This window comes from Bos taurus, chromosome X, assembly GCF_002263795.3.
Source record: "Bos taurus isolate L1 Dominette 01449 registration number 42190680 breed Hereford chromosome X, ARS-UCD2.0, whole genome shotgun sequence".
NCBI lineage: Eukaryota > Metazoa > Chordata > Mammalia > Artiodactyla > Bovidae > Bos > Bos taurus.
In genome coordinates this window covers 132,857,809-132,875,824 of record NC_037357.1, presented here as the reverse complement: position 1 = coordinate 132,875,824, position 18,016 = coordinate 132,857,809, and the positions used below count along the sequence as shown (strand labels likewise).

At 47.3% G+C, this 18,016-nt stretch overlaps 1 protein-coding gene across 1 annotated transcript; it reads right to left on the bottom strand.

Annotated features, from left to right (window-relative positions):
• Window positions 1–5,930: 5,930 nt before the first annotated feature.
• LOC100851938 (histone-lysine N-methyltransferase PRDM9-like) lies at window positions 5,931–12,727 on the bottom strand. Its single transcript, XM_059883910.1, has 6 exons — window positions 12,561–12,727; window positions 12,022–12,344; window positions 11,583–11,650; window positions 10,294–10,466; window positions 9,741–9,746; window positions 5,931–8,588 (listed from the first exon to the last, which is right to left on the bottom strand). Exons 1-6 carry the CDS (start codon window positions 12,667–12,669, stop codon window positions 6,367–6,369), a joined length of 2,901 nt encoding a protein of 966 aa, XP_059739893.1. The 5' UTR covers window positions 12,670–12,727; the 3' UTR covers window positions 5,931–6,366.
• Between the last annotated feature and the right edge of the window lie 5,289 nt (window positions 12,728–18,016).

Genomic DNA, 18,016 nt, shown 5'->3' with positions numbered 1-18,016 from the left:
TTTTTCTTTTTTCCTGTCTGCTTCATATATTTCCACCATTCTATCTTGCACCTCACTTATCCTATTTTCTGCCTCAGTTACTCTACTGTTGGTTCCCTCCAGAGTGCTTTTGATCTCAGTTATTGCATTATTCATTATTGATTGACACTTTTTTATTTCTTCTAGGTCCTTGTTAAACATTTCTTGCATCTTCTCAATCCTTGCCTTCAGTCTCTTTATCTTTAACTCCATTTTGTTTTCAAGATTTTGCATCATCTTTCCTATCATTATTCTGAATTCTTTCTCAGGTAGACTCCCTATCTCCTCCTCTTTTGTTTGGTTTGGTGGGCGTTTACCATGTTCCTTTACCTGCTGAATATTTCTCTGCCTTTTCATTTTGTTTAGATTGCTGTGTTTGGGATGGCCTTTCTGTATGCTGGAAGTTTTTGGTTCCTCTTTATTGTGGACGTTCCTCCCTGTGGGTGGGGTTGGACTAGTGGCTTGTCAAGATTTACTGGTTAAGGAAGCTTTTGTCAGTGTTCTGATGGGTGGAGCTGGATCTCTTCTCTCTGGAGTGCAATGAAGTGTCCAGTAGTGAGTTTTGAGATGTCTATGGGTTTGGTGTGACTTTGGGCAGCCTGTATTTTAATGCTCAGGGCTATATTCCTGCATTGCTGGAGAATTAGCATGGTGTGTCTTGCTCTGGAACTTGTTGGCTCTTGGGTGGAGCTTGGTTTCAGTGCAGGTATGGAGTCAGGAGTTCTCTGGTTTTCTCAAGTTTTGTATTTAAGCCTCCTGCCCTTGGCTTTCAGTCTTATTCTTACAGTAGCCTCAAGACTTCTCCATCCATACAGCAATGATGATAAAACATCTAGCTTAATGGTGAAAAGATTCTCCACAGTGAGGGACACCCAGAGAGGTTCACAGAGTTATATGGAGAAGAGAAGAGGGAGGAGGGAGACAGAGGTGACCAGGAGGAGAAGAGGGTCAGTTAAAAGGGGAGAGAGCAATCTAGCCAGTAATCAGTTCCCTAAGTGTTCTCCACAGCTGAGAACACACTTCACAGAGTTAAGTAGAGAAGAGAAGGGGGAGGGAGGAGATAGAGGTGACATGGGGGAGAAAAGGGAGAGTCAAAAGGGGAGAAAGAAATCAAGCCAGTATTCACACCCCTAAGTAAAAATGGGTACTGAAGATTAGATTCTTAAAGGTACAAAATTGGTAACAAATACCAAAAAGCAAAGATTAAAAATCTAGAGTAGAGGTTGGATTCTCAAAAACACAATATTAAAGAAAAAAAATCACAAAAATTATTATATATATATATGGTTTGCTTTAAAAAATAGGTTTTTTGCAAAGTAATAGTAGGTTTTAAAAATGAAAATTAAAGGAGTAATAAAGAACTTAAAAATAAAATAATTAAAAAATGATAATTGTAAAAATATATCTAGGAATTTCTCTGGAGCTGCTGCCGGCAGGGTGGGGTCAGTTCAGTTTCGGATAGTTCCCTGTTCCAGCTTATACTTCTTCTCAAGGTCTATAGGCCCCTTCCAATGCATAGTCATTGCTAACTACAGGGTTTTAATCTGCTGCACCTGTCACTTCCAGAGCGGCTCCCTCTTCTTTATTTATTTTACCCTCCTCTGTTTGCAAGTCCTTTCAGTGTCTAATTTCCACCCTGACACAAGGGAGTGAAGGTGGTCACTTATTTCGGCTCACTTGTTCAGTTGTGTTGTGGAGAGGGAGGAGCACTGCAAACAAATATCATTGGCATGTGTGGGGAGTACTCATGGTGTATGGACCACATGGGGCTTGCCCCAGCTCATGATGGCCTGTGCTTTCCCAGTCTACACTGCTCAGACTCCAGGTTGCTCTTCAGGGGAACTGTCCAAAGTTGGCCCTGCATTTCATGCACTTCCCTGGTCTGAGCTGCTCAGGTTCAGGTTCTCAGGTACTCCACAAAGGCACAGACTCAGCTGGACCTGCGTTTTGTGCCCTTCCCAGGTCCAAGCAGCTCAGGTGACCAGGTGCTTGGCAAGCACACTGCCCCAGGTGGGCCATGTGTCTTAATCACCTGCCTGGTCCCGGCTGCTCGGTGTCCCATGTGTGCCAAAAGAGCGCTGTCTCAGGTGTGCTGTATGTCTCCTCTGGGGGGCTGATCTCAGGCTGCGATCCTCCTGGCAGATGTCAACCGTCCAGGATCCCAGGAAGATGTGGTTAGGAAGTAGGAGCCTGCTCACAGTTTGGTGGAGGATGCCATCTCTGGGGCCGAGATTGCCCCTCGTCTTCCATCTCTGGCTGTTGCCCACCTGCCTCTCTGCCTCCGGCAGGGTGAGGGGACAGTCCACAGCTAGCTAGGTCTCCTTTGGTGTTCACTCAGTCCTTTGTTCTGTGAAGTGGCCAGACTGTGCCTTAGGTTAGAGCTTTCACAGGAAAATTCTCTCTCTCTCTCTGGCTATCCCACAGTTTGGGTTGCTATCTCACCTTAGCCCCCTCAGATTGTCCTCAGGGCATTCAGGCCCAGTCCTTACCCTAAGCATGCAACCCACGCCTCTCCTGCTTGCTGTGGCAGATGTGAGTGTCTAGGCTATTTCTCCACTGGGAGTTGTGGTTAAGGCACATATTCTGTGGAATTTTTTTCCCCTCCCACTTATGCTTCCCTCTGCAATTCCAAAACTCCCCACAGATCTGGTAAGAGGGTTTCCTGGTGATTGGAAACTTCTCCTCCTTCACGACTCCCTCCCCAGGATGGCTCTCCTTCCCTAACTCTTCTGTCTCTCTTTTTGTCTGTTACATTTTGTCCTACCTCCTTTTGAAGAGAATGGGCTGCCTTTCTGGGTGCCTGGTGTCCTCTTCCAGCGTTCAGAAGTTGTTTTGTGGAAGTTGCTCAGCATTCAAATGATATTTTGATGAATTTGTGGGGAAGAAAGTGGTCTCCTCTTTCTATTCCTCCACCATCTTAGGACCGCTCCACCTCTTACTTTTAAATATTTATTTAATCAGCTGCACTGGGTCTTAGTTGTGGTACACAGGGTATTCAGTTGAGGCATGTGGGATCTAGTGCCCTGACCAGGGATTGAACCCGGCCCCCCTGTGTTGGGAGCTCAGAGTCTTAGCCTCTGGACCAGCAGGGAATGCTGCAGCATCCTACTTAAAAAAAAAAAAAAGTTATTTATTTTTGGCTGTGCTGGGTCTTTGTTGCTATATGGGCTTTTCCCTGGTTGTAGGGAGTGGGGGCTACTCTCTAATTTCTGTGCTTGAACTTCTCACTGTGGTGGCTTCTCTTGTTGGGAAGCATGGGCACTAGGCACTTGGGCTGCAGTAGTTGTGCAGAGGCTTAGTTGCTCCACAGCATGTGGGATCTTCCGAGATCGGGGATGAACCCATGTCTCCTGCATTGGCAGGCAGATTTTTAACCACTGCACCACCAAGGAAGTCATTCCCCTCCCTATTCCTGCCAACCTCCTACTTAAAAAAAAAAAAAGACTAAAAACAACCTGTTTAGTAAATTTTCAGGAGTCTGAGCTCTGAGGTCAGCGTCTGTGGTGTCATTCTCCCAAAGGCATCTTGGCTTCAGATACTGGTTGGGCTCATGGGTCTGGCGACCAGGGCAGGTCTGGCCGCTGAAAACAGGCTTGGCCTCTGGTGCTCTGCCCTCACTTACTCACCCAGGGTCCCCAAGCCCTGGCAGCCAAGCAGAGCAGCGCCAGGTGGGTCAGGTACAGCTATGGGGCCTCTGAGGTCCGAGTGGAGCATGCGGTGGAGGCAGCTGGCTGTCCTGTCACTGTGACTGCTGCTGTCTTGTTTGCACGTGCAGGGCAGTCATGGTGTCAGGTGAGGCCTGGCCACTGTCATGGGGACAGGATGGGACCTCAGACAGCTCACATCAACAGCCCCCTTCCTCACCTCTGCTTCACTTCGTGGCTTGTGGCTGCTGGCATCTCTCTGGGCTGGGAGGGTGTGTAAAGCACCAGCCCCCTTGCTCAAGGTCAGCTGAGACCCCAAGCTCTGGGGTCACACACCATTGCTGCCGCCATGCAGGTCTTCCCACTTCTGTGAGGGAGGGCCTGTGAAGGCCTGTGGGTGATGGGGGGTTTGGGGGTGTTGTGGGCTGGCCCAGGATCCAGCTTTTTGAGGGGAGGAGAGGGGAGGGGAGGGGAGGGAGAAGCTTTGACCTGCTCAGGCTTTCAGGGGATTCCAGGCCCTGCTCTGGTGGGAGGTGCAGGTGAGAAGCCCCTGCAAGTTTCTGGGTCTCCACTGTATTTCAGTTGAAACCCCTCTGCCTGCATCACCCCTAATTCTCTATCACTCCTGTGACCCCAGCCACAAGCCATGGAAGATGGAGAGTTTATGTGGCTTCCCTTCCTGTAGGGAAACCAAGCAGACAAACGTGTTCCTTTAGGAAAGCATGAAAGAAACGAGAAAATAACAGTGGGTGGTTATTACTGACATGGTTCATGTAGAGACACTTCACAAGCCTGGAACAGGGAGGGAACTGAGGGCCATTGCCCCCAGTCCTGGAGCTACCACCTCCCACCCCCCCGCCCCATAGCCCACTCACCCCTTGGTGTCTTTTGGTGACCGAGTGGACTTCAGCCTCCTGAACCCATTCTGGAAGGATCAGGACAGAGCAGAGTTCATTCATAGAGGGAAGGGTGTGGTCAACTCCTAAGAACACCATTGCCTCCACTCTGTGTTGGAACTCAGTTCTGGGTCTAAGCAAGCGTGGCTTCCTGGTGCAGTCACCACCTTCACTCACCTGGGGGGATGGACTTTGTGTCCACCTTGTCCCCACGTGCAGCCTGGTCACCCCTGGGGGCTGTGCTGTGTGCATCTGCTCTGCTCACAGCGCACCCTATGGTCCATCAGACTTCACTCATAAAAGGCAAGTGTAGGATGAACTATTCCATAGTTAAGAATTTCAAGGTCACAACAGCATTGACCAAAGCACGTGGGCACAGGTACAAGACCCGTGCATTAGAGAAGCCACTGTGTGGGCTTCAAGGACCCTCCGGGTGGGGGGTGGGATGGGGTCTGGACAGGAGTTTCCTGCACACGCGGCTCCAGGCTCTGTTGTCTGCAGGGTGGACGACTGTCGGCACTGCCTGTCTGTGTGGAGGGGCTCTGGGGCTGCCCAGCTCAGTAAGAATGGCAGTGGTGGGAAGGGAGGTCGTGTTCCCTTAGCATCCCTGACCTCACATGTCCTCATCAGGGCAGCTAAGTGCCTAAACAGCCCCTTCCTCGTCTAGCTCTGAAGACCTGGAAGATGTGGGGGCTGAAGGACATGCAGAAAACACAATTCTATAAAGCAAATATCCTTCAATTAAAACATTTTAAAAGATTAAAGAAAAAACACAAATAACAGCAATGGCGGGGCTTGTATTCTCAGCCAGCCTCTTCCAGATTCTGCCTGTGCTTATGCAACAGACCAAAACGCTGGTGCTCCCACCCTGTATCACAGATGAGAGTAGAGACACTGAGAGGTTGAGCATCTTGTCCCATGTCACAGAGATGCTGAGGGCAGAGCTGAGAACTGGACCCCTGTGGTCGAGTCTGGAGTCCAGATGCTGTGATGACCCTGATGAAGTGGCAAAGACAAAGTGAGGGAGACCAGATGGCCCAGGCTGAGCGAGGCACATGCACATGCACACATACACATGCACGTGACCTTCACTTTTGAGGCTACAGAAGTCAGAGGAAGACAGAGGGCAACCAGGAGAGGCCAAAGTAGAGTCTAGGTCTATAAGGAGGAGAGGCCACACCTCCCAGGAAGCCAGAGTTTTCTCTTCCCTGATGAGTCTGTCTCAAATCCTAGATTCCTCTCCCTGGACCCTGGAAGTGACTGTCCAGTGACCTAACTGAGTTGGCTCCAGAATAATGCCTTCCCAGGGGTTCACTGTCACTGGACCCCACTGCTGTTGGTAATAAGGGGGGAGTGAGTACGTAGTCTGGGCTTCAGATTTGTTTGGAGACAAAATTTATTAGAAGAAGTACAGAAAACCGTGAAGGCAATTGGCATGAATATCTACAGAACACTTAAGAAACCATCTGCTGTTTATCTACCTCCTCTCCTGTCATGAAAGTGGAAGGTCTGTTTAATCAATTAATTCTGTGTTCATCACACTGCTTCTGTAAAATATTTGCTTATGTGTTTATTTACATGGCTGCACTGTGTCTTAGTTGCTCCATGTGGGAGGTAGTTCCCAAATCAGGTATTCAACATGGCTCTACGCATTGGAGTAGTAGCCACTGGACCATCTGGGAAGTCTCTCCTCATACTCTTGGCGACAGTAACGGATCATAAACCTGCTCTGAGGCCCCCTTAGAGCTGAGGCATGGGGTGGCTGCAGTAATCCTCCTGTGGCTAGGATGTGGTTTATTGGTCATGACTCACTCACACTCCATGCAAACATAGGGCTTCTCCCCTGTGTGTGTCCTTTGGTGTCTGACGAGATTGGACTTCACCCTGAAGCTTCGCCCACACTCCCTGCAAACATAGGGCTTCTCCCCTGTGTGTGTCCTTTGGTGTCTGATGAGATTGGACATCACACTGAAGCTTCGCCCACACTCCCTGCAAACATATGGCTTCTCCCCTGTGTGTGTCCTCTGGTGTGTGATGAGAACTGACTTCAAACTGAAGCTTTGCCCACAATCACCACAAACATAGGGCTTCTCCCCTGTGTGTGTCCTCTTATGTATGGTGAGACGTGACTTCTCACTGAAGCTTCGCCCACACTCCCTGCAAACATAGGGCTTCTCCCCTGTGTGTGTCCTCTGGTGTGTGATGAGATTTTTCTTAAAACTGAAGCTTCGCCCACACTCCCCACAAGCATAGGGCTTCTCCCCTGTGTGTGTCCTCTTATGTTTGGTGAGATTTGACTTCTCACTGAAGCTTCGCCCACACTCCCCACAAACATAGGGCTTCTCCCCTGTGTGTGTCCTCTGGTGTGTGATGAGAACTGACTTAAAACTGAAGCTTTGCCCACAATCACCACAAACATAGGGCTTCTCCCCTGTGTGTGTCCTCTTATGTTTGGTGAGATTTGACTTCTCACTGAAGCTTCGCCCACACTCCCCACAAACATAAGGCTTCTCCCCTGTGTGTGTCCTCTTATGTTTGGTGAGATTTGACTTCCCACTGAAGCTTCGCCCACACTCCCCACAAGCATAGGGCTTCTCCCCTGTGTGTGTCCTCTGGTGTGTGATGAGAACTGACTTAAAACTGAAGCTTTGCCCACAATCACCACAAACATAGGGCTTCTCCCCTGTGTGTGTCCTCTGGTGTGTGATGAGAACTGACTTCAAACTGAAGCTTTGCCCACAATCACCACAAACATAGGGCTTCTCCCCTGTGTGTGTCCTCTTATGTATGGTGAGACGTGACTTCTCATTGAAGCTTTGCCCACACTCCCCACAAACATAGGGCTTCTCCCCTGTGTGTGTCCTCTGGTGTGTGATGAGAACTGACTTCAAACTGAAGCTTTGCCCACAATCACCACAAGCATAGGGCTTCTCCCCTGTGTGTGTCCTCTTATGTATGGTGAGACGTGACTTCTCATTGAAGCTTTGCCCACACTCCCCACAAACATAGGGCTTCTCCCCTGTGTGTGTCCTCTGGTGTGTGATGAGAACTGACTTCAAACTGAAGCTTTGCCCACAATCACCACAAACATAGGGCTTCTCCCCTGTGTGTGTCCTCTTATGTATGGTGAGACGTGACTTCTCATTGAAGCTTCGCCCACACTCCCCACAAACATAGGGCTTCTCCCCTGTGTGTGTCCTCTGGTGTGTGATGAGAACTGACTTCAAACTGAAGCTTTGCCCACAATCACCACAAACATAGGGCTTCTCCCCTGTGTGTGTCCTCTTATGTATGGTGAGACGTGACTTCTCATTGAAGCTTCGCCCACACTCCCTGCAAACATAGGGCTTCTCCCGTGTGTGTGTCCTCTTGTGTGTGATGAGATTTTTCTTAAAACTGAAGCTTCGCCCACACTCCCCACAAGCATAGGGCTTCTCCCCTGTGTGTGTCCTCTTATGTTTGGTGAGATCTGACCTCCCATTGAAGCTTTTCCCACACTCCTTACAAACATAGGGCTTCTCCCCCGTGTGTATCTTCTCATGTGTGATTAGACTTGACCTATCCTTGGAGCCTTGCTCATGATCTCCGTAATTGACTCTTACAATCCCTGAGACCCCTGCCTCCATGAATAATTTGCCTGTGTCCTCTGGATTCAGTTTCTGGCTTGTGCTGGGCTCTTCGGTCATTCTCTCATGCACCTCAGAACCCCCCATTTGTCCTTTGGGTGGGTAGGAAGAGGCCGTTGAAATCCTCTTCGGCCTTATGCAAAGTTTGGGGCCTTTCAGCAAAGGATGGGGCCTTTCCTTGGGCTCTCGACCCTCTGGTTTGTCACTCAGGCTGTGTGGATCAGAATATCGCTGCTGCTGATTTTGACTGCCTGGACAGGGATCCTCTGGTTGGAGGTGGTCTCCTATAGATGGCCTCAGGAGGATCTGAGAAGGGTGATTGCGTTGGACATGTTGGCTGAGGAATTTCTGACTGGAGAAGGATAGACAGCAGGAGGCACATGGGTAGATCTTGGGCTTTGGTTCTGCTGAAAGAAGAAGCTTTTAGTCAGGTAGCTGGTGTGCCATGGTAAAGCCTGCCCCAGTAACCATCTTAGTGTTGATGGTGCACGATTTGTCTCCCATCAAGTGGGTCTTTACAGTCCACTTATCCATTCCATTCTTATTCTCTACATCTACAGAAATCCAGGAAGCTTGCATCAAGGGCCTTTTCTACATACCACCCAGCCTAGGGACCTTTCAGTAGCATCAGAGGCAGCGTCTCTCCTGATAGAGGTGGATCTGCAGGGACCTTTCCCTGAGTGTAAGTATCTGAAAAGTCGTGTCACAGTGGCCACAGGTATTTTACCCTACTGAGAGATAAGACTCTTGATGACTTAGGTGGAATCTTCCTGAATGGCTCCCTGTGAGGGGAAAGGGTCTATTAAGTTAGGGGCACCTGGCCTGGAGCTCTCTGCATATGGGAGGCAGCACAGGGGGTGGTTAGAGCAGGTGTGAGTAAAGCTGAATTTGAGGCTTCTTGTTCAAAGAGCAGCCTTTCAAAGAAACCACTCTGCAGGAAGTGGGTTTGAGACTGGACGAGACCAAGAGGCCCAGGTCCTACTGACTACAGGTCTCTGGCTCCTGCTGCCCCGGTTGGTTCATAAATTGCTCCTCTCTGTTTTCTATACATCATACAATAAAGACATGTCCTTTCTCAAGCCTCATCAATACTCATACCTCTTATTTCACACAGTCTTAGTCCATTTAACATGCACTAGGAAGTCCTGCTTAAAAATACATCTCCAGCCAGACTCTTCACACCCTCACTCCCAAGCATCTTTACCCAGGCCACTCTCCCCTCATGTCTGGCAATGAACTGACCTCTGAGGGGACTCCCCACTGCTGTCTCTTCCCAAAAATGAACCAAAGCATCATCTTAGCACAGAGAACATGCCGCTTGGAGCTGATAGCCACATGGTTGTTCTGTGTCACCCAGGAAGACCCCTAAGGCCTGCACATGGACATGGGCGCTGAGGCTTCTGTGTTCCATCCAGCCTCCTTCCTCTCCCTCTGTGCTTCCTCCTGCGACCACTGACATGGCCTCTCTTCCCGGCCCTGAGGCTGCAGCACTGGCTGCTCCCCTGCCTGGAATCCTGGAATCCACAGGTGTTATCTCTGCAGAGACCCTGCCCCACCATCCTCTGCCACACCCCACTCTGTGCATGCTGATCCGAGGCACTTTACTGCACTGGTTTTCCTCAGAGCACCAGCCCCTGTCTGGTATGAAGCCCACGCTGCCCCAAGGCAGTGGTTCTGTCTGCTTCAGTGTGTGTAGCCCTGTCTGGCACAAAGTATGAATTCACATGACAACAAACTGAAACAGTAACTGAATGCAAATCACTGTATGCATGTCACTTAGAAATGTGGAGGAAATGAGGAAGAAACTGGTAAAGGTGAGAGAGCTGGTAGGTGCTAAAAAACTTGCTTTTTGCTTCTAAGCCTTTCAGAAGAAGGTGATGTTACATATTTTTTGCATGAAATATTGAAAATTAGAACTAATATTTTTAATATAAATATTTTTCCTAACAGTCTTATGAAATGAATCAAATTCTGAGGCATTTTAATTGCAACTTGACTGACTTTAGACTGGATTGGACTGTGCTTCAGAATAGGACCAGGGAAGCTCCCCAGGATGGGGTGGAGTGCTGGAAGAGGGCTGGCGCTCACCTCTCTGGGCCGAGAGCTTGCTCTTCCCCCTTTTGTCCTGCTTGATGCCGAGTTCCTCGCCATACTCGTCCCCATACCAGACCAGCAGCTCACAGCCCGGCCTGACCACCCGGCAGGTTCGGTAGAAGATCTGCCCGTGATACTGCAAGGCCACCAGGTTCTGCTCCTCATCATCCCGGGCACAGTTCACATACCTGGGGTCAAGGCCGGGAAAGGGAAAGAAACCACAGGTGAGGAGACCCTTCCACTACTGGACACCAGAACCTTCAGGCTCTGAGGCCGCCATGGTTCCCACTGCCCCCCATGGGGACCTTCTGTTCACACATTAGACCTGGCTGTGTGAATTCCTATTTCCAGATCCTGTTTCCAGTCCTCTTCCTGGCTGGAATGCTTTTCTCTCCTTACCTAATTAGCCATTGTCCAGAGCCCAGTTCCAGACTTGTCTCCACCTGGACTGTCCGTAAGACTGGTGACCTCCAGCTCCTCTAAACTCTAAATTAAGTTCTCTTTCATTCCGCAGGACTTGGTACTCCTAGGCTAGCATGCACCCCTCAGCACTCACCCCAGCCTGCCTTCTCTCCAGAGGCTTTTCTCCAATCTCCCGACATGTATCCAGGGTCCTATTCACTTGCCCACCCTCTCCCATGGAAACATGGAGAGTGCTCTGACATAGCTTGAGACAGAGAACAGTAATAGTTTATTCACTTTCTGCCTGCCCTGATGAAAGTAGAGGCCCTCAGAGAGTGGCCATGCTCACGGCCATCCTGCTCCCCATTCCTTCTCAGGCCTCAGGGCCCACTTCTCACTGGAACCGAGCCTGGGGAGGTTGTTGCCCACACGGACTCAAGGTCTCCCATGTTAGGTTATCCTGGTGCTGTGCAATTATTCAAAAATAGAAAAAGTAAGGTTACTATTCCTAAAATCAATTGGTTAATGTCTGTCTTCAGTATGTTCTCCAAAAGGACATGGGTTGTGTGATCTGCTTCAGTAATGAAGTTCACTGTCTAAACTGGGACATAGAGTGTTTGGTAAGTGTCAGTTAAGTGAGGTAAAGTGTCCCTGGTGAATCTAGACTCCTCAAGTTGTTTTCAAGTACCTCAGTTTTGTTGAGCATATAGACTTATATTTTGAGGGCACATGTTATATTTTTCTTTCTTTCTTTCTAATGTCTTTTGAAATGAAAGAGCATGATATGGAGGGAAAAGAGGAAAGAAGATGTGAAAGCTACCGAGGGAGATGGGCTGAGAAGGAAAGGGGTGTGGGCTTGAGGGAGGAGCGACATCTACAAACTGCAGGCTCACTGCACCCACCTCATCCAGTTGGCCAAAGACGTGTCTTTTCCATCCACATACTCGTAGCTGTTTCTCCCTTTGGTGACCTGAGTGTCAGAAAAGAGATACAGGCTTTCTTCTCTCTTTTATTTTATTTTTTTTTTGGTAGTAAGTAATAGGAGAACTTTCCCCCTGCTGGCATTGGTGCTCTTCAGCCTGCATGGATTCAACTGCCAGTCGGACCACACAGTAAGCTCATCATTTCAAGTCTGAGTCTACTGGCACATTGAAGGCAAGGGCTCCACAAGTGAAGGGTCACTTCTGTATGCCTGTACCACTGTCTCCCACCTTCCTCTGACCTTTGGATAGAAGTCCTGTGTTCATGCCCAGTGCACACAGTACACAGGGCTGACCGTGTCATTGCCGACATGTCATCACCATCCGTGTCCTTGCATGTAGACATGAAGTACACCCCCACAACACACAAACGATTAGAGCCAGAGGACAGGGAAAGAGGGCTATTTCTCACCAGCCAGCAGTATCCACTGTTGGAGTCCTCTTCATTGTATATGATCTGACCCTCGTAGGGGCCAAAATGCAGGCCCAGTGGCAGATCGGATGCCTCATTCCACACTCCAAGCCCAGCCTCAGGGATGCCCGATGGCCTGATACTTAACCCAGGGGGCAGAGTGAGGGCTGAGCGGTTGGCATGCCCCTTTTCCACTGCAGAGTCCTTTACAAAGGTTGGGGGCCCGTGGGCAGCACAGCTGTCGATGAAGAAGTTCTGACACTCCTCACAATCTGGAGGTGAGAGCAACAGGGATGAGGGGAGGTATAGGGATGTTGCTGGTCGCAAAGACCTTCAGAAAGAGCTGGGGCACTCGCGGCCTTTGGCCTTGATCTTGTACCCCAAGTCATAGAGGAAGGGGATGATTGGGGGACCAAATGGTGAGGTGAGGTTATTGTACCAAGGTCTCATAACCCCTTCTCCATGAGTGGGCCAGCAGGGTCACTCACACAGGTAGTCGTCATCCTGGGGCTCGCTGACCTCTTGGTACACATGGCCCTTTCTTTCTCGTACACTGTACCTCTTCACTTCGGTCTCCTTTCTTCTGAGTTCTAACATGGAGAACAGAAGCTAAGCAAGGCTGGTGGGGTCTGGAGAATTAGTCCCTGTTTTATCAGAAAGGGTGAGATCTCCTACTTGTCCATCTATACAGTTTGTTAAAACTTTTTCACATTTATTTTTCAAACTTTTACTTGTGTATTTTTATGTTTTAATGATACATTATCTATTGGCCATGCTGCATGGTTTGTGGGATCTTAGTTCCCTGACCAGGAATGGAACCCACACCTCCTGCAGGGGAAGTGTGGAGTCATAACCACTTAACCACCGGAAAGTCCCTTCTCTATACTTTGTTTCTTCTCCCTTTAACTACTGGTTCAGGACACTGAGGCTCCACACTGACCACAGATGCCCAGTTCAGTGTTAGCTTCCTGCACTTCCCGTTAGTGGGTTTAACTTCCCAACCTTCTTACTTAGGAAATAGTTCACTGACACATTTACTCAGAAAATATATGTTAAGGGCATGACACCTAAAGCATTGAGCAGAGGTCTGTGTATAAATACTAACAAAGTGAGGTCTCTATCATCACAGCTGGATTTATTGAATTACTTGTAGGTGTCAGCACTTTTGCATTTCATGCAATGCTTCCAAACACCGTATGAGTTATGTGTCTGTATCTTCACTTTACAGATGAGCAATCAGGACCTCAGAAAATGTATAAGATTTCCCCAAGGCCCCAGTGCTAACTTTATGCCTCAGATCAGTCCAGCTTAAACCCACGCCTACCCAAAGTCCACACCCCACACCTAGGCCATACTTATTAGCTTTTCTACAGGGATTAGAGGAACTAATTAGAGGAACTCCCCAAACTTTATCTTACCGACTTTGTGTCTGGGGTGCTTTCCAGGGGTCCTCGCTTCTCTGGGAGGGGGCACTGGTTTCTGAGCCTGTTTGGAGCCACTTTTCTTCAGCAATTTTGCTGCTCCCGGCAATTTCTTCAAACTGGATACCTTATTTAGTGGTCCTCTGGACAATCTCTTCCATGTGAGTAAAAGACAACATGTATTTCTTTAGTTCTTTAGGACTATATGAAGTATTTTTACATGCATGACTTTAGTTAATACTTTGACAATTCTTGGAAATACCTGGTGGAGGGGGGCTCTGAACACTGGAGTGTAAAAAAAGGACCTAAGTGGGTAGTGAATCAAAACTAGAATTCATATCTTAAGATTCTTTCCCTTCAACTTTCTGCATAAAAGTGAGAGCAACGCAGGGAGAATAGCTTGAGGTCAGGGAAAGAAGAGGGTAAGGGCTCATAGAGAAATCCGTGAGGTTTTCTACTAATTAGGGGACCTTTGATGGACGAGGAAGTATGGAAAATTACAGAGGGGACAAAACACATCTGGAAAATAAGGTGACAAAGTAGTGAGATTGAGAAGAGAAAAGATGATCTACAGAAACACATTCAGACAATAAAGAAAATGAGCTGGAAGTTGCAGGTTGCCATGTCCTAGAGACAATGTTTGGAATTAAAGTAGCTGGCCTCATCAATTCTCCTTGAAGAAGGCTGTACGACTAGTGGGTTCTCCTCAGTTTCCTGATCTATAAATTGGTATACATGCTGATTCTTATTGTGATAGTGGACATGAAGTTTAATAACATTCAACAAATCGTTGTGTGAGCTCTTTAATACAGAATGAATGTGAGCATACATCCCTGCCATCATCAATATATCCCCTTGACTGCTTCTATATTTGAAGTCTAGCTCACAAATACTATCCTCAGTATTCCTTGACCTTCTTATTCCTAGATGAATGTTTAAATGTGGAGTCACTCATTCACAAAACATTCAGAGGGCCCTTAGGGGCTTTGAGCTGGGCCTGGACATCTGAGAATTAATGGTATGGGCTATGCTCTCAAAGCTCACAAAACAGGGGCAGGCTAAACAAACGATTCCAAACAGGAGAGTTGTCTAATCAGAGCTCAGAGGAAGGACTTGTTACTTCCTCCTACAAGAATGAGCATTTGAAATCATGTCCAGATGATGAGTTTCTACTCAAAAGCTGGTAACCTATGTGAAGTCCTTCAGTTATTTTCTTATTTGTTGTTTTTGAGTCATAAACCTGAAGCTTGTCAGAGCTGCAAGTTACTTAATCTTATTGGAGTAGGAGTCTCTGAGGTAGGGATCATGTCACCTTCTTCATCCTGGACTGTCCACTCTACAAACTGTCCAATATGTCCTTCAGCTTCTTCATCTTGGACCATCCACTCTACAAACTGCCCAACATGTCCTTAAGCTTCCCTTAGTCAGATATCCCTCACTAGCACAGCACAAAAGAACTGAGGTTGAAAACATCTCTCAGATGAATGATATAAAGATGTAAGAAGAAACTTTATAGAACTATGGAAGTTCTAACCGCTTTGTAAGGGGTTTAGAGAAGGTGCTTTGCATTAGATTGTACCACCAGTGATACTGTGTTCCCACGAATATAATCAAACTTTTTTACCTCAGTTTCTTGATCTATAATGGTGATAGCTATATACTTACTTATAGGTACTGTAGGATTGTTTTAAGGTTTAAGTAAGTTTATTCACATAAAATGCTTAAAGTCTGAAATATTGTGAAAATAATGTAACAATAGAACAGCCTACTATATTTGCTGTTCTTACTAACTATAAAGATGGTAATGATATCAGACATTGTGCTAAAGATTCAGGACAGGAAGGCAGCAGTCTCCAGGATCTCTGTGTTTCCTCCTATTCTCACCTGTGACTGGATCTGTGAGGAGGATTCTTTTGTCAACAGGATTTGGGAGACACTCACCTTCGGGTGTTTACTGGGCTCCCCTCTGAAGGCCATCCCAGAAGGTTTACCTAAAAAATGATGAGAATCAGAGTTTTGGTTGGTAAATGTTTCTAAACTCTGGGCATTCTAATTAAGGACACAAAATTCTGAGCCAGAGAGTGACAAGGACAAGGATTACCAAAGGAGGAATGGAAAGTGATTTCTGTATCATCAACTCCTATGCTTCCACTGGGAGCATAACATAATTTTATTAAAATTTAAAAAATATGAAACTTCATCTGTGCTTCATCTGATGCCTGTAAAGTATCTAATAAATTTACTAGACTTTCATGACAAAAATACTTAACAAAGTAAAAATAGAAGGAAATGACTGCAATAAAGTAAAGGTCATATATGAAAAGTCTATCTCAAACATCATAGTCATCAATGAAAAGCTGAAAACTTCTAAGATCAAGAGAAAAAGGCAAGGATGCCCATTCTCAATACTTCTATAAAATATAATATTAGAAGTCCTAGCCAGGGCATTAGGTTAGAAAAGGAAACAAAAGGCTTCCAGTTGGAAAGAAAGAAGTAAAATTATGTCTGTTCACGGAGGACATGATTTTATGTGCAGAAAAATTTTTTAAATTACACACACACACAAAACCTGCACAGAAAGTTGCATGGTACAAAATCAACATTCAAATATCTTCCCATGCATGAACAACAACCATTCCAAAAAGGAAAATAAGAAAACAATCCTATTTGTGTTTTATTTTTTTAACCTATAGTCAAGAGCTAAGTGAATTTATAGTCTAGGGTATGTTTAATTGCCTTTCATTAAGGATGTTTAGCAAAAATAATTCTTTTTACAAAGAATGATAAATTTTAAACGTAAAACACTGGAAAACCTATACCTTCACCTTCATTCAGGCTCATGTCAATACTCAGCCACAACCACTTTAGAATGCTGAAAATTATGTTTTCTTTGCTAATGGCTGAGACGCAGTTGAGACCTAAGCCCAGGCTGGTTTCTTGAAGACACCTCTAAATCCTTCTGGCCCCTCACCTTGTTGCCTTGGTGTCCATTCTTCATCAGAATCCTCAGTGTCATCTACCTGGGATTTGAGGACCTGCCTGCCGTGGTGCATGAAACCTGGTTGAGTGGCTCTGAAACCTGGAAAGAAGCAAAATATATGTTCTAAGAAGGAGGCACAAAGCGCAGAAGCAATGGAAAGTGTCACAAAGTCAGGGAAATCAGTAGGATGGGCTGGAAGAATGTAGAACAAGGCAAGATGTGAGCTCTGCACTGCCAGGGTCAACCCCACTTTGGTACAAAACAATAAAAATTCCCTCCAGGTTAGTCTCCACACAAAAGGGACTGTGAGCAGAAGAAGCCACCTAAGAGAGGGCCAAGTAAACACTAAGGGTGAAGACCTGTTTCATGTTTCCCAGGCTCACAGGCACCCAGCACTTCGTGTTACCTATAGCAATCAGCGCTTCGTAGTTCCTTTTCACATTCCTATATTGGATTTTTTCCCATTCTCCCATCTCTGCCCATTCTTCCTTGGTGAAGTATATGGAAATGTCTTTGAAAGCATCTTTGGCTTAAGGAAAATAGTAGATTCCATCAGTGACTTACTAATATATGTCAGACCTTAGAGCTGACTTCTCCTCCACCTTTTGTGCAGAGAGTAGCCTGAAGCTACTGGATGGTCTCTGTGAGACAGGGATGAAGACTTTCCTTCCTGCCTGTGTCCTGCTTAACTGAACAAACACTGAGCACTTTCCTAACTCTCCCTGGACACAGAGCAGTTGATGATGCTAGTGTCCTGTTTTGTCCCACTCCTCCCCACCATCTCAGACAGGACCAGGCATTTCCATCCTGTGTACATTCACAGAGAAGTTCACTCAGCTGCCCAGGCAAGCAGTTTGTGGTCCTTCAGGGACCAGCGCCATGTCCTTCCTATAGAGCTGGCTTAGAGCCCAGCTTTGCCACCTCCGCCTCTCACCATGGGCTTCCACTCTGTTCTCCCAGCATCTCCCTCAGTGCTGTTCTCTGGAGACCTGTTTGGGCTCATGGCCATGGGACTGCCTCAATGCCAAGGTGCCTGTGGAAGAAGAAGATGCTGAGATAGCCCAGACCACTGTCCAGAGCCTGGTCTGTCCTCCTTGGGTGGAGTGTCCAGGGCAGGAAGGTGTGGGGAAAGTCGGAGTGAGGGTGTTGGTGAGAGGGACGGATCCTGACCAGCTATGACAGGCCAGCCTAATGTGAACTAGATTTGGTTTCTATGGTTCCCCTACAATTCCGCCCCTCTGAGGAAAGGCACTGGGAGGGACGTGTCTGTGGGTGACAGAGGGAGTCCTGAGGAGACCTAGAAGCCCATAACTGCTGGACTGGGGTCAGGCTGAAATCAGGGCTCTGTTCCAGTGCACGAGAGGGAATATTTCTCCAAGAAGTGTTTTGAGGATCTCCGCCTGGGAACTCGGAAAAATCTGGGCATAACATGGGTTCTACGTTTAAGAGACAAGTCGCTCTGCTTGAGGACATCTGCGACACGGGGGCTGAAGGAACTGGGATCCTCAGACAGAGGAGACTGGGGATGTTTTGGCTGATGTAG